This window comes from Anas platyrhynchos, chromosome 2, assembly GCF_047663525.1.
Source record: "Anas platyrhynchos isolate ZD024472 breed Pekin duck chromosome 2, IASCAAS_PekinDuck_T2T, whole genome shotgun sequence".
Taxonomy (NCBI): Eukaryota; Metazoa; Chordata; class Aves; order Anseriformes; family Anatidae; genus Anas; species Anas platyrhynchos.
In genome coordinates this window covers 96,322,348-96,337,797 of record NC_092588.1, presented here as the reverse complement: position 1 = coordinate 96,337,797, position 15,450 = coordinate 96,322,348, and the positions used below count along the sequence as shown (strand labels likewise).

General features: G+C 39.9%; 1 protein-coding gene across 1 annotated transcript in view; it reads left to right on the top strand.

Moving 5' to 3' along the window:
• Nucleotides 1–15,195, top strand: part of EPDR1 (ependymin related 1) — a 33,114-nt gene extending 17,919 nt beyond the window's left edge. Inside the window, exons 2-3 of the mRNA XM_027451457.3 lie at nucleotides 7,020–7,228; nucleotides 12,941–15,195. Coding sequence (XP_027307258.1) covers nucleotides 7,020–7,228; nucleotides 12,941–13,131 — 400 coding nt within the window. The 3' untranslated portion in view covers nucleotides 13,132–15,195. The remainder of the gene's footprint in view (nucleotides 1–7,019; nucleotides 7,229–12,940) is intronic.
• Nucleotides 15,196–15,450: the final 255 nt, after the last annotated feature.

Sequence of the window (15,450 nt, the reverse complement as noted above, 5' to 3'; positions counted from 1 at the left end):
TGTTCATATAGTACGTGAAGATTCTTCTCTGTTTATATATAGAAGTAAAGATGTGTATGAAGCTGCAATGCCCAATCCTAGCTGAAAAAGCATTTTTATTTTTTTTTTTATTCCAAAATAAATGCCTGGAAAAGGGAGATTGTTTAAGCTTAGTTATTTGTGATTGTGGACTTCATTCTTTTATGACTTTCTTATATGTGCAATAGATATTGTATTGGGGCAGAGCTAAGATACAATTTAATACCTTGTCTTTGAGCCCATTTCAGAGAAACATGTAAAAACTCCAGATAAATCTGACAATTAGAAATAAAATTAAAAACAGAAACACAGGTATGTCTTTTCTGTATTTTTTTTTCTTTTTGGGAATACTCTAAATTATTGTAACCATGATTTTTCTGGCTATCTCTACATGTTAGATTTCCTTTTTTTTTTTTTAATTTTACATTTTTCCAAGCCTAGAGAGTGCCTTAATATAACTGCATGCTCAAAAGAACATTTTCACATCTCAGTTCTAAGCAGCCACTCCTTCAACTGAGTTATTTACTTCCCTTCTGTATATAATGCAAAGAAGATGAGAAGTATAATAAATAAATGATAATGTACCTCAGTCATTTCTTTCCTTTTTCTTCCTCTGCCATTCCTAAGGTCTTTAATAAATATTGAGATGGAAGTCCTGGCATTCCTCATTCTTTAGGGTCTTCTCCAAGCCCTGCTGTGATTTCCTAGTAACCTGTATTATTGTTAACCTACCTCATAAGCGTCTTTATGGAAGCCAAACAAGAAAATAATCCCTGACCTCAAGTATATTTTGATGTCATGTGTCTCTACTAGGATATACCATGTTTCCTAGAAGGTGATATCATTAATTGGAAATCATTGTGGTATTCTGGCCGCATTTTCCATTGTTTAAGGAAACACACAAATGCTCTGTATTATAGACAGTACATCTTTTATCTTCTCAGGGGTACCACTTGATGGATCAGGCTGTTTATTATGGAATGTCAAACTGTAAAAAAAAAAAAAAAAAAAAAAAAAAAAAAAAAAAAAACTTATTTCCCTTAGTATTTGCCAAGTGGCTAATCTAATTTATGGAAAAACAATTAAAAGAATAAGACATTGCACAATTTTTAATAAGTTTTGTAGTTAAAGTCACAGAAATATGTAATTCTTCAGTTAATACAGCTTTGACTTCCAAATTTTGATTCCTATATTTAAGATCTTCTTTCCACATGAACTTCATCATAAACAGGATGTAAACTGCCTAATTCTCTCTGCTTTGGAAACTGGTAATACTGTCAGAGTTCCTCAGATACCTTGCTAATTACATACCTGATACAGAGGGCTTGGTCATCTTGAAAATAAAAAAGGCTTTTACAATCTGTGAATGATTTAAGTCAGTCTAAAAAATACTGCTTTTACACAATATCAGATTACATTTACTGTCACGTGTATTTGCACAATACTATATTTGTACAATATACCATAATCCAGCATCACTGCCAAACATGTGAGATCAAATATGGTAAATTACTGTTGTTGTTGAGGTCTGATACACCAGAAGAAAAACAGAAGTCTGAAATTACCGAAACTTCATGGGAAAGAGGAAAAGATTTCCCAGAAATGTACTGAAAAACGAATGCTTCTCAGTCTTGAAGTGAGCTAGCCAGAGCTTTCCAAAAGCAGACAAATGTTCTTGACCTGAAGAGTGTTTATCAACTGTCTGAATGCTTAGCAGTTTTGCTCCTTTGAAAAGTTTCTTCACCTGAAGAGATGAGAAGATGATATTTGTTAGTCATCCTTCTACTAGAGGTTCCCATTCACTCACAGAATCACACAGAATCACAGAATTTCTAGGTTGGAAGAGACCTCAAGATCATCGAGTCCAACCTCTAACCTAACACTAACAGTCCCCACTAAACCATATCCCTAAGCTCTACATCTAAACGTCTTTTGAAGACTTCCAGGGATGGTGACTCCACCACCTCCCTGGGCAGCCTGTTCCAATGCCTCACAACCCTTTCAGTAAAGAAGCTCTTCCTAACATCCAACCTAAAACTCCCCTGGCGCAACTTTAGCCCGTTTCCCCTCGTCCTGTCACCAGGCACGTGGGAGAACAGAGCAACCCCCACCTCTCTACAGCCTCCTTTAAGGTATCTGTAGAGAGCGATAAGGTCGCCCCTGAGCCTCCTCTTCTCCAGGCTGAACAAGCCCAGCTCCCTCAGCCGCTCCTTGTAGGACTTTTTCTCCAGGCCCCTCACCAGCTTCATCGCCCTTCTTTGGACCCGCTCAAGCACCTCGATGTCCTTCTTGTAGCGAGGGGCCCAAAACTGAACACAGTACTCGAGGTACGGCCTCACCAGAGCCGAGTACAGGGGGACGATCACCTCCCTAGCCCTGCTGGTCACGCTGTTTCTGATACAAGCCAGGATGCCGTTGGCCTTCTTGGCCACCTGAGCACACTGCTGGCTCATATTCAGCCGACTGTCCACCATCACTCCCAGGTCCTTCTCTGCCTGGCAGCTCTCCAACCACTCATCTCCCAGCCTGTAGCTCTGCTTGGGGTTATTGCGCCCCAGGTGCAGGACCCAGCACTTGGCCTTGTTAAACTTCATGCAGTTGACCTCAGCCCATCGGTGTAGCCTATCCAGATCCTCCTGCAGAGCCTTCCTACCCTCGAGCAGATCGACACACGCACCTAACTTGGTGTCATCTGCAAACTTACTGAGGGTGCACTCAATGCCCTCGTCCAGATCATTGATGAAGATGTTGAAGAGGACCGGCCCCAGCACCGAGCCCTGGGGGACGCCACTAGTGACTGGCCTCCAACTGGACTTGACTCAGTACATCTTTCTTGGATAACAACTCCGTAGAAAGCAGTATTGTCACAAAAATGTTGTGGGCAATGTTATCAAGAGGGTATAAGATAACTAGAATTACAGATTTGTACCTATGTTCACAAGAACGGGGGATTTGTTTGGGATATTTCTAGTGGAATTTCATCTAGTTAGAAGTGTTTCTAACTTCCTTCAGAGTGTTTAAAAGCATCTTTTTACGAATAGAGATGGCAAAGAATTAAATAATGCAACATTGGCAGGCAGATGTTCTACACATTCAGTTAATCTCAAAAAAAGAAGGCAAAGTTAGCTTTGGAATAATTGCAGTGAGCTCAGCTTGATATTATAAATATCAAATACTGTTCCTTGCTGAGCAATACAACGGTTCTCATACAAATAATGCATAAAATTTTGCTTCCATTTTTTCAATTGCTTCATAATAATTACTAGGTAGTATAAATCCTGGCTAATATGAGTGGGAGTTTTAAGGACACAATAACTGCAGCTGGGAAAACTGAGTCAACAGGTTAAAATACCGGACACATAAAACCCCATATGTCTTTGCAGGAAAGGAATATCTGTTTTACAAGAGCTATTGTTCCATTGTTTTCTGAATTGTGTTTCTGTTCTTTGTTAATACAATGCCTAGCACAACTGATTCTTGATCTCTTGAGTAGTGGCTCTTTGGTGTTACAGCAATCAAAAAGTAAGGAATAAGAGGAATGGAATCTTAAGGCTCCGGTACTGTAAGTTGCTTGTCCAAAGCCAGAGTGAAATGATGCAGAGTCAGTTTTAGAGCACAAGGAATTTCTTTTACCCTGTCAGCCTCAGACCATTATTTTGCTTCTCTCTAGCAAATGATCTTGTCTGATGTGCTTCAATATGTCATGCATGCTGATACCAGCATTTCTGCTCCTCTGTCTCATTACAAAGGCAATTAGGCAGCCAGCTTCCTTCTAGACTTGAGAATTGAGAGAATCCTGTGGAAGTGTAGAAGTAGACACCACGGGTAGTGCAGATATGTTGGATGGCATGCTGACTTGCATGCTTCAGAAATTACAACTGGGAAGAGCACTGGGCATTTTTTGGCAGGACTCAGTGCAGAGGCACATGAAGAAGAGCAGGTAGCATGGTCTCAAGTCTAATGACTTTTTTCTCACCAAATTTATCCATTTTCAGGCCCAGACAAAGGGAGTATTATGGAGCATGAGAGAGTCCTAGTAAGGGCATAGTGTACAAAGTGCATGAGGCATAGGATGGGGTAGGATGGAATAGGACAGGAAAGAAAGGGAAATAATTTCAGTCAAGCAAATAGGGTAACTTGTCCAAGTAAATTCTGCAAATTGCTATAGGCTTTTTTGAAATTACAGTTAAATGAATGAAATTCATATAAAAATAATATTAATGATGGGCACAGCCTACAAATATGTTGCTTCTTTAGGAAGAAAAACAAAACCAATAGACTAATCACAATCATTTCCTCTTCTGTTTCTTTGCCAATACCTATTTTCAGGATTCTGTGCTTCCCCTCAAGCAGCCAGTGAAATCTCAGGCACCTAAAGTAAATAGAGGCAGTATACATAGAACTTGGCTGTTAAAAAAAATATATAAAATAAAAAATGATGTAAATGGTTTTAAAATATTTTAGTTTTAAATATGCTAGATGGTAATTTTTATATCCACACACATTTCATTATTAATTTTGGCTGGTAAATGGTTCTGTTTATAGAGCAACAACTTAACCATTCACTTTTCATATGCAAGGTTCATATGCTTAGGTTCTATGTAATCAATCTTATGATTCTGCGCTAGCTAATTCCAGGACACACACATGAACAATTCTCTTTAAAATTTAGATGTGAGGTACATCAGTGGAATAATATGTTCCCTGCCCCTCCTGCAAGCAAAAATGTAGGTAGTAGAGCCTCTTGCTCTGCAGAATGTATGCTACAGAGATGTTGAGTGATGAGTTTTACTTGTTTGGATTTTTCACATTCTTGTTTTCATTGTTGCTGTTTTTATACACATATTGCCATCTGCATGTAAGAGGCAAATTCAAGACTAGGCTTCTTTGGATTGTGGCCCTACTGCAAGTACTGAGGTCATCTTACTGAAGCCACAGTGGCTATTCATGAGCTGGAAATTAAATGCTTGCATTTGTCAGATTGAGGTTTGAACTACTGCTTCACTTGTATGTCTCCCTCATGCAACTACATCAATTCTCAGGTTACAAAATTTAGAACAAAAGATACTGGCTCCATGAAATAATTTTTAAAGGAAATGATAAGGAAAAAAAATGAGGAAAATAAATGTTTTAAAATATTTTAAAAAAAGAAAATCATAGGAGATAAGTTTTAATTGAAGATTTAAAGTAAAAAATAAATGAAAATGTGTACATTATATTTCCAGTAGCTTGTACTGCTTAATTAACATTGGGGTTTTGTCCTTTCACAAAATGACTGCATTGTCATTCAAATATTTTAAATGTTGTTAGGCTCATCTGTAAGGCATTCCGTATCCTGCTTTCATGGGAGTGAACAGGCCATCAGCTGAACAGTAGTTGAGTCATTACAGCCTGGCTGCAAACAAAAATCAGTGTATGTTATTGTTCTTGTGACTGTGTTCTCTAGACTGAGTATGATGTAAAAATTATGGATGTGCTTATGTGATAACAGGCTTTGATTTATATAAGGAATCAGGTAGTTCTTCAGTAGTATGCTCTGCACTGTTGCTGACATGCTTTTAAGTGAAGTGATTCCTATCTAATGTAGTTGTACAGTTCAATAATTAACATTTTCAATTGTTTTGATGTCAACTCTGTTTTATGTAAACTTTATTTTCCCCTGAAAAGACAAGGGCAAGGAATTGCAGATGGAAGGAGACACTATTACATATGGACAAGATGAAGCTGTGCCAGGGGATTAATCCCATCCTTTTCTTTTCTCTAGAGTCACTGAATGATAGTAGACTAGCCAAATATTTCAGCTGAGATATTCACGGGATGCTTCTAATTATGAATGTACAGTTCTAGGGGATTTAGAGTGTGGATCCTGACCCTCCTTGGCCAAAGGTGCAGAGCACTCCTGGGAATGCTCTGAATTGTGCTTTGAACAACTCATTGTGTGATAGGTAATGTTAAGTACCCTGGAAAGTTAAGCCTTTTGCATTTTTGGTTGCATATTCAAAATCAGTTGATGTTTGTGTTAATTTCAATTTCTCTCTGTTTTTATCTCATTATAAGGTAAGGATGATATCACTTTCTTTTATAGGTGAAGTCACTGTATTTGTGGTAGAAGCAACTATCATAACTATGAAGTAAATGGAAATGTTCATGAAGATGTTTACCATCTCCCCCTCAGAGCAGGGCTTTGTCACTCTAAATGTATTATACTCTAAATGTAAAGGATCAGTTTTAAATCATTATTATCAACTGATTTTGTTGACCTCACCTTCTGGCCTCTCAATTTCACTGATCTCCGCACCTCTCCTTATCCCTGCCTTATTTTTTTCTCTCCTCTCCTTCCTGCTTTCAGTACTGCCATGGGTCTGGTGACTTCCAAAGAGAAACTTTGCCATTAGGAGGGAGAGCTTCTCAGTTCTGCATTTGGGAACCACGTGTTCTCTGCTTCAGCAGCATATCGCACTAAGCTACGTGTGTTTCCATTGAGGACATCTTTGAGAGTGGCAAATCTAACCAGCACAAAGAAAGGCTCTACCACATTCATTCAGCCTATGCAAACAGATTTTTTCAAAAGGCTTATAACTCAGCCAAATATGGGCAACTTCTTGTAAAAACTTCTCCCCTGCCAAATTTCAAGTTCTTTCTCCAAAACATGGAGGCATTAGAGCTTTTTAATGAAAAGGTTATTAAAAAACAAAACAAAACTGGTAATAATAAGATGTTTTTCTCAGTTGTTCTCAGAAAAGTTGTTCTGTTGTTCTCAGAAATGTCTGAGCCGGTTCAGCCTGATTTATTTATTTTGGAAAGAGTCAGCTGAGACGAATTTCCAGCATGGGAAATTTCAGCCCAACTGGTTAGCCTTTCTCAAAGTTTTGGCAAAGTTAAAAGCAAGTGAAAATGGTCTTATACTGAGAAGTCAAAGGCAAGCTTATCTATCGGCAGTGCTCCTTGTTTAGTATAGGAAAAGATTATCTACATTAACTTTTTTTTTTTTTATGTTTCAGATTCTTTGAGTATATATTGCTCTATAAAGATGCAGTGATGTTTCAGATTGAGCAAGTTACAAAGCTTTGTTCGAAGATTGCTCTGACTGAGCCATGGGATCCGTATGATATCCCCGCCAATTCAACATACGAAGATCAGTACTACATTGGGGGACCTGGAGATCAAATTATGGTACAGGAATGGTCTGACAGAAAACCAGCCAGGAAATGTATGTGCATACTTTTGTTTCATCTTAATAATAATCATTGTCTCTGCTACCCAGGGAAAAGTAAAATTGTTCATGTTTCACCCCAGCCTTCCATATTTCTATGAAGTTTGCTGGAAGAATCATAGAATCATAGAATATCCTGAGTTGGAAGGGACCCTTAAGGATCATCAAGTCCAACTCTTGACACCGCACAGGTCTACCCAAGTTCAGACCATGTGACTAAGTGCACAGTCCAATCTCTTCTTAAATTCAGTCAGGTTCGGTGCAGTGACCACTTCCCTGGGGAGCCTGTTCCAGTGTGCAACCACTCTCTCTGTGAAGAACCCCCTCCTTATGTCAAGCCTAAACTTCCCCTGCCTCAGCTTAACCCCGTTCCCGCGGGTCCTGTCGCTGGTGTTAATGGAGAAAAGGTCTCCTGCCTTTCGACACCCCCTTACGAGGAAGTTGTAGACTGTGATGAGGTCTCCCCTCAGCCTCCTCTTCTCCAGGCTGAACAGGCCCAGTGCCCTCAGCCGTTCCTCGTACGTCTTCCCCTCCAGGCCTTTCACCATCTTCGTAGCCCTCCTCTGGACACTCTCCAACAGTTTCATGTCCTTTTTATACTGTGGTGCCCAGAACTGCACACAGTACTTGAGGTGAGGCCGCACCAGCGCAGAGTAGAGCGGGACAATCACCTCCCTTGACCTACTAGCAATGCCGTGCTTGATGGTTGGGGGGCCAGCAGTGTGCCCTGGCAGCCAGGACACGGTTGGCCCTCCTGGCTGCCAGGGCACACTGCTGGCTCATATTCAACTTGCTGTCTACCACGACCCCCAGATCCCTCTCTTCTAGGCTGCTCTCCAGTGTCTCATCGCCCAGTCTGTATGTGCAGCCAGGGTTTCCCCGTCCCAGGTGCAGGACCTGGCACTTGCTCTTATTGGCCCTCCTGGCTGCCAGGGCACACTGCTGGCTCATATTCAACTTGCTGTCTACCACGACCCCCAGATCCCTCTCTTCTAGGCTGCTCTCCAGTGTCTCATCGCCCAGTCTGTATGTGCAGCCAGGGTTTCCCCGTCCCAGGTGCAGGACCTGGCACTTGCTCTTATTGAACTTCATGCGGTTGGCGATCGCCCAGCTCTCCAACCTATCCAGATCCCTCTGCAAGGCCTTTCCACCCTCATTCGAGTCCACAACTCCTCCAAGTTTGGTGTCATCAGCAAACTTGCTCAAAATACCTTCTATTCCTACATCCAGATCGTTTATAAAAATATTGAAAAGTACCGGCCCTAAAATGGAGCCTTGAGGGACCCCACTGGTGACCGCCCGCCAGCCTGACGCAGCGCCATTCACCATAACCCTTTGGGCCCTGCCCGTTAGCCAATTGCTCACCCATCGTATGATGTTTTTATTTAGCTGTATGCTGGACATTTTGTCCAGTAGGATCCTATGGGAAACCGTGTCAAAAGCCTTGCTGAAGTCCAAAAAAATCACATCAGCTGGTTTCCCTTGGTCCACCATACGGGTGATCTTATCATAAAAGGAAATCAGGTTAGTTAGGCAGGACCTACCCTTCACAAACCCATGCTGGCTGGGACCAATGACTGCATTGTCCCCCAAGTGCGCCTCAATACGTTCGAGAACCATCTTCTCCATGATTTTACCAGGCACTGACGTGAGACTGACAGGCCTGTAATTGCTAGGGTCTTCTTTCTGACCCTTCTTGAAAATCGGCACAACATTTGCCAGCTTCCAGTCTACCGGGACCTCTCCAGACTCCCAGGATCGTTGAAAAATAATTGAGAGAGGTTCCGCGATGACGTCCGCCAGCTCCTTCAGCACCCGGGGATGAATCCCATCCGGACCCATGGACTTGTAGGGATCCAGGTGGAGTAGCAAATCCCGCACACGTTCAGGGTCGGTTGGGAGTTTGTCATCCCCACCGTCCCGGTCCTCCAGCTCAGGGCACCCTGGGTCCCGAAGCCCATCATCGGCATTGAAGACAGAGGCAAAGAAGGCGTTAAGCGTCTCTGCTTTGCCTATGTCATCGTCTGTGAGGAGACCTTCCCTATCAAGGAGCGGCCCTATGTATTCTTTAGTTCTCCTTTTTCCATTCACATATCTAAAAAAACCCTTTTTATTTTCTCTCACAGACACAGCCAGCTTCAACTCTAGGTGTGCTTTAGCCACACGAATTTTCTTCCTACAAACACGAACAGCATCCCTGTATTCTTTCCACGTTACCTGGCCCTCCTTCCAGTAGCGAAACACTCTCTGTTTCCGCCTAATCTCCATAAGAATGTTCCTGGTCAGCCACGCCGGCCTCCTGCCCCGCCTGCCTGACTTGCGATATTTAGGAATTGCCTGATCTTGTGCTTCTAGGAGGCATTGCTTAAAGAATGACCAGCACTGGTGGACATCAAGGCCTTCAAGAGCAGCTTCCCAGGGGACCTTGCTGACTAGTTCCCCGAGCAGCCTGAAGTCCGCCTTCCCCATATCTAGGGATGAGGTTTTGGTGGCACTTTTCCTTCTGTCACCATAAATTTTGAACTCAACCACTTCATGGTCGCTATGACCGAGGCGGCCACCAATCACCACATCTCCCACCAGACCCTCTCTGTTTTCTAGCAACAGGTCTAGGAGGGCACCTTTCCTAGTTGGCTCCGTTAGCACCTGCACCAAGAAGTTATCATCTAGGTGCTTCATGAACCTCCTGGACTTGCTCGTGTCAGCCGTGTGGCACTCCCAGTTAACGTCTGGCAGGTTGAAGTCCCCCATAAGGACAAGGGGAGTTAATCTCGAGGCCTCTCTTAGTTCTGTAAAGAATAAGACATAATAAATATCCCCTATGTACAGCATATTGTTTTATTATCAAATGTATTTTATTAAGAAAATGTTTTGTATCTAAGTAGGATCAAATATGTCCAAGGGACTTGTTTGCGTTTTATTCTGTACCATACAGATTTTGGCATGGAAGAGCATTATTTTGCATCTGAATCCAGCAGCCTGTATGCAACATTTATCCATAGAAGAATCAATAATATAATTAGAAACACAAACTAACATTCATCGTATCTCTGGTAAAAGGCATAATAGAAGCAAAACAGGTATCAAAGTGTGTCTGCATTCTAGTATCTAATATTGTCATAAAATACATCCAAAACATGGCTCTGCAGCAATAGACATTGTTAATATGCACCTAAGTTTTGTTATCCACAATGCTAGTAAGAAACATCTGCTCCTGAGGGTTAGTTCTGCACTTGGCAGCTGAACACCTGCATCGTAAAAGAAAGTAGGCTGAATTTTCCAAGGTAGAGTATGTTAGCTTTTGGATGCATAGCAATTTATTAGCAAATTGGCTTCAGTTTCATCTATGGTTTAGACAACTATAAAAATAATGTAAAAAAAGCTATGAAGTTTATGTCATTATTCAGCTAATGCAATACTTATGGTTATAGCCACCTAATATATGGGCTGGTTATGAACCTGAGCATTTTGCCAGGGGAAAATATTTCTTTCTTGAATAAAAGTAGAAAGAAAATGAAGGATAAGGTCATTAGACCTCTATAACTAGGTCGATATATCCTTTGGTATTCTACAAGAGACAAATTATCACTCAGTCCAAGAATTTTGTTTTTCTGATCCGGTATTTTGGAAACTTTTATGGAACTTAATATCCAGATACCTTCAGTTAATGATGTGTGATTTTTATCCTGTAGTATTTTGTATTTCCAGTGCTTTTCTGTATGATCATTCTGAAAAAAAAATAATGTCTTAAATTTGTCTGCCCATCTACCTTTCAGACAATACTGGTTTGGATTCTAGAAATTATAATTGTTAAAATTGTGAAGATTATAGCAGAGATACATAATACCTTGGTCGCATTATATTTTACCTTATTTTTTTATTCAAAATTCTGATAAATGACTTGTTGAGGAAAAGAACCCTCCATTACTGGAAAATCAAAACCAAACTCATTGAGATCAGGATGTTTTTGGTATATTAGGATGACCCGGAGAAGTATGTTCAAATATTGCTTAGTTTGACACCATTTTTTATTTTTTTTTAGATACTGCACAGACATTTCATCTCAGAACTTGTCTGTTTCCAATAATGCTATTGTGGTACACTATATGAAATGATACTGGAAGGATAGAAAATAAATATGTTTGATTGCTGCTGAGTGAGAGAAAATAAGCCTCCTTGTGACTAGAAAAATTTCATACAGATGGTAACCAGAGGAACCATATTTTAACCTCATGAGTTTCTGCTATCAAGAGATCTGAAATACATGAAACAATTGGATGAAGTGCTGTATGATGGAAGGGGTAAAGAAAGATCACAGAAGGGGGGTGTATGTGATAAATAAATTTTAAAGTGAGGTTTTAAAAGTGAAGGGTGGTCAAAGGAAACTGCAGAAACAGAAGTAGATAGAGGTCATGGACAGATGACCTAGTAGATGACCAGTAGATAGAGGTCATGGCAAAGGACATGGGTGGAAAAGAGTGACAGAACAACTCTTGAGATAAGCGCGTGGAATTAAACTGATTTCTTTTAAAAAAAATGGACAGACTTGCTACATCACATACATGGAGGAGATCAGCATTAAGTGCATTCTTGAAGTAATGAGTGACCCAGTAGAAATGTTTGAGGGGAATAGGAATTACAAAAGTTTATAGTTATCGTGATACTGATGTTTTGAGCAGATGCTAGTAAACAGAAGGAATGAGTTAAGAGACGGGTGAGAGAGGAGTTTTATTTGGCAATATTACTGTTCTTCCGAGATAAACTCAAGTGCTTGTGACAATATGACAGAAAAAGCATCATGTTTATTTAAATTAAAATGTGGTGAGTATCATCAGTATACAAATGGTGCTTAAGATTTCAGATGGCTGTGAAGGCAGGATGTAACCACAGCAGAAGACAAGCAATTCATTGTGTAGGTGGGTGCAGAACCAGGCACAGGAAGGAACTGAATGTCTTAAATAGTTGTAGGAGCTCAGTATTTTAGAGTGTTGAAGACTGTGTTGAGGCCCAACAATGTGGACCACAAGTTCTCAGTATTCATACCTTTCAACTTCTTAAAAGCAGAATGTAAGACAATTTGTCCCCACGCTACCCAAGCTGGAGGCACCAAAATTTGCTTTCTAGGAGAACAACTCACGGAGCATTACATTGGTTTGATGGTTAAGCAAATAAGTGCTGACATAAAAGTAGCATGAAAGGTTTGAAAAGATCGGATTTGTGCAAAACAACTAAATTTGTGACTAAGCAGAAGTGACATTCCTTCAAAAGAGGTAAACTTGAAAGGTGTTGGTAGCATGATTTGAAATGTGCTCAACACCAAAATGTTAAGGTTTAAGATCACTGTGGTGTTCAAATTATGCTAGCTTTGTGGCCTTTCTTGTGTTGCCACGCATCCTCTGATAGGGAATGCTGCCATGGTAAGCAGACTGCATAGAAACCTAAAGTTGATTAGCTACTATTGGCCTGTAGGATAGCAAAGGTCAATCTATTTCACTGCAAGTACCATTGGATTTTCCAAAATTTCTTCAGGATCTTCTGTTAAATTGTTTCTCAATTCTTCATTAAGATTGTCAGAAAGATAGGCCCCATCAAGAAATATGGGCAGTTCCAGCCTGTAGGTTTTGCTTGAGATATGGCCACTCTAACATCATTGTGACACTTTCATTCATGCTTGTCATCTAAAATAGTCAAATTTCTGCTTTGTTTCAGTGGAATCTTGGGTTGGCGTTTACACAGTCAAAGACTGTTACCCAGTACAGGAAACCTATACAAAGAACTACAGCGTGACAACGTCCACTCGATTTTTTGATCTACAGTTAGGTATTGCTGACCCATCAGTGTTTACCCCACCCAGCACCTGCCAGACAGCCCAGACAAGGAGAATGAAAGATGAATGCTGATTATGGACACTGGCTGCCCCGGGCAAACAAACATAGCCAGGAGGATGGTTATTAATAGTCCACTGCTGACGTCTAGCCTGATTTTTCAAGCTTATTGTTGCTCTTTTGGGGATTGTAAGTTTTCACTTGAAAGAGAACATAAACATTTAACTGAATAAAATATGTAAAACAAAAGATCTCTTTCATCATGTTAATCTGTTCAGTGATGCACTAGAAGAACTATATAGTTACCACTAAGATAGTATTTATAGATACTATTTATTTAAACTATGGATGATTTTCCTTTTGCAAAGGTTTTATTATTTATTTTTTCAAGAAGACAAAGCATAAGCAGGCTGCAATAATGGTAACATCATGAAGAAAAAGCTAGATTTTGTTGTTACTTCTGGGGACTCGAGAGAAGGGGAAATATGTCCTGGGTAAGACCAAAAAATATTCCATTTTGAACAATGTACATCACAAGTATGGAAGTCCATTCCCTTGGTTTTGTTGCCTAATGTCTGAGATGATTTTTTGCTTTCTGCTAGAGTAGTTCTATTCACATAATGCTGGCTGACATGCAAAAAAATCCTTTTCTGTTTCTTGGGAGAAGGGCATGAAAGGAAGGGAAAGAGGGAGAGGGACAACCCTAAAAAATAAGCTAAAATTTTCTTGCATGTACTACACTTTTGGTGAAGTATTCCAGAAGGGTACAATTAGACATTTTTCAATGATATTTTATTTTAGCACTCACTTTTTTGAGGTGATACTAGTTTTAACCTATGCAAAAAGATTGAGAGATACTGCACTCTAAATGGCTTTAATATTTTGTAAATATTTTCAAAAGTCTTTCTATACTCAAAGAGTATGGAAATACCATTGTAATTCCATACAGAAGTGGAAAAAAGTGTTCTTAGTACATAATTAGGAAAGCCTAAATTAGTATTCGGATAGTGCCTCATAATGTTGGGAAAGACAAAGCTGACAAGGAGATGGAAGGAGAAATTGGAGAGAGAGGTTTTAGATGTCTTATGTATGGTGTGATGGGAAGGCACTGAGATCTAAGCTGAAGTGCCAATCTTGCTTTATTTTGCACCTCCTCTATTGATGACTACCATATTTGCTGTTCAGTCAGCATTTCAAACCTTGTCATCTCCACATCCTTTTCTGGTGGGCAGAGTGAAAGTTTCTGTAAGGGAAATAAATAACCAAAAAAGTGCAAGAAGCACACATATTTTGCTTTAACAAATTCAAACCAAATCCGCATGTACCTGCAGGTGATCAGAAGTATGTAACGGTGATGGATTTTGTGCATTTACAAAATGAAATGAATTATCCCATTCTATAAGTCTAGGCATGCATTTTATGCATCCTTTACAAATATATTTAAAGCCAGGTTCCTGTCCTCTTGCACGTGCTGGGTAGTAGTTTGTTCCAGAAGTTGTCTAGCTGAAAATAGTGCAACACTGGGTGGTTTGGTGTGGTTTTGGGCAGAGCTACCAAGTTCTGCTTCTTCCTTAGAGGCTGCTGGACTCTTCCCCACAAACAGTGCACTTTTCCAGGGCACCTTTTAGTGAGGAAAAATTATCCAAGTTGACAATGATAGGAAGTCTTGCATAAATAGGATACACAACTTACTACTGTCTGATAGTACCATAACTGAGGAAAACTAAAGGCTTTCACCATCTCTGGAAGAGAGAGATGATGGGCAGGCTTTTAGTGCTTTATAAGCGCATAGCTTTTTATACATATGCAAGTGATACCATGGCTATTTTCCTTTTACAGTTGTGGTCAGGCATGTTTTTTAGCCTTGTGCCTAGTGAAAACATATACACTAAAATTTAGATAGTTCATTAAAAATTTTCTCTCAGAAAAGACCATTAACTGAAATGTGCTAGTGGGAAAAAGGAGGGTGTTTCCTTGAACTTAAGATGCATTTAGTCTGTACCGGTCTTCTGTATTTTGTGACAATCTAAAAACCTACTGCATATTGTTCTCATTAGGGCAATGATTAACATGTATTTCTTAATATCTGTTTTTTGCTGGAATCTGGAAGACATAATAAATATGGCTTGCAAACATGAAGCTGTGGTACCATATTGTTTGGGATTACTTTGTTGTGGTAGACAAGACAGCTGAGTAATCAGAGTGCTTATACTACATTTTGCTGACAATGATATAATTTCTAGCAATAATATTAGATGTTCCTTTAAAAATGAATTAGAAGTCTGTTACACAGAAATGCTTTAAAAATGTTGCAGTGACATCCAGGGTGATTTTATATGGCTAAATATGTACCTCTAAAACAATGCTGTTGTCTTTGTCTTTATGCTCTGAAAA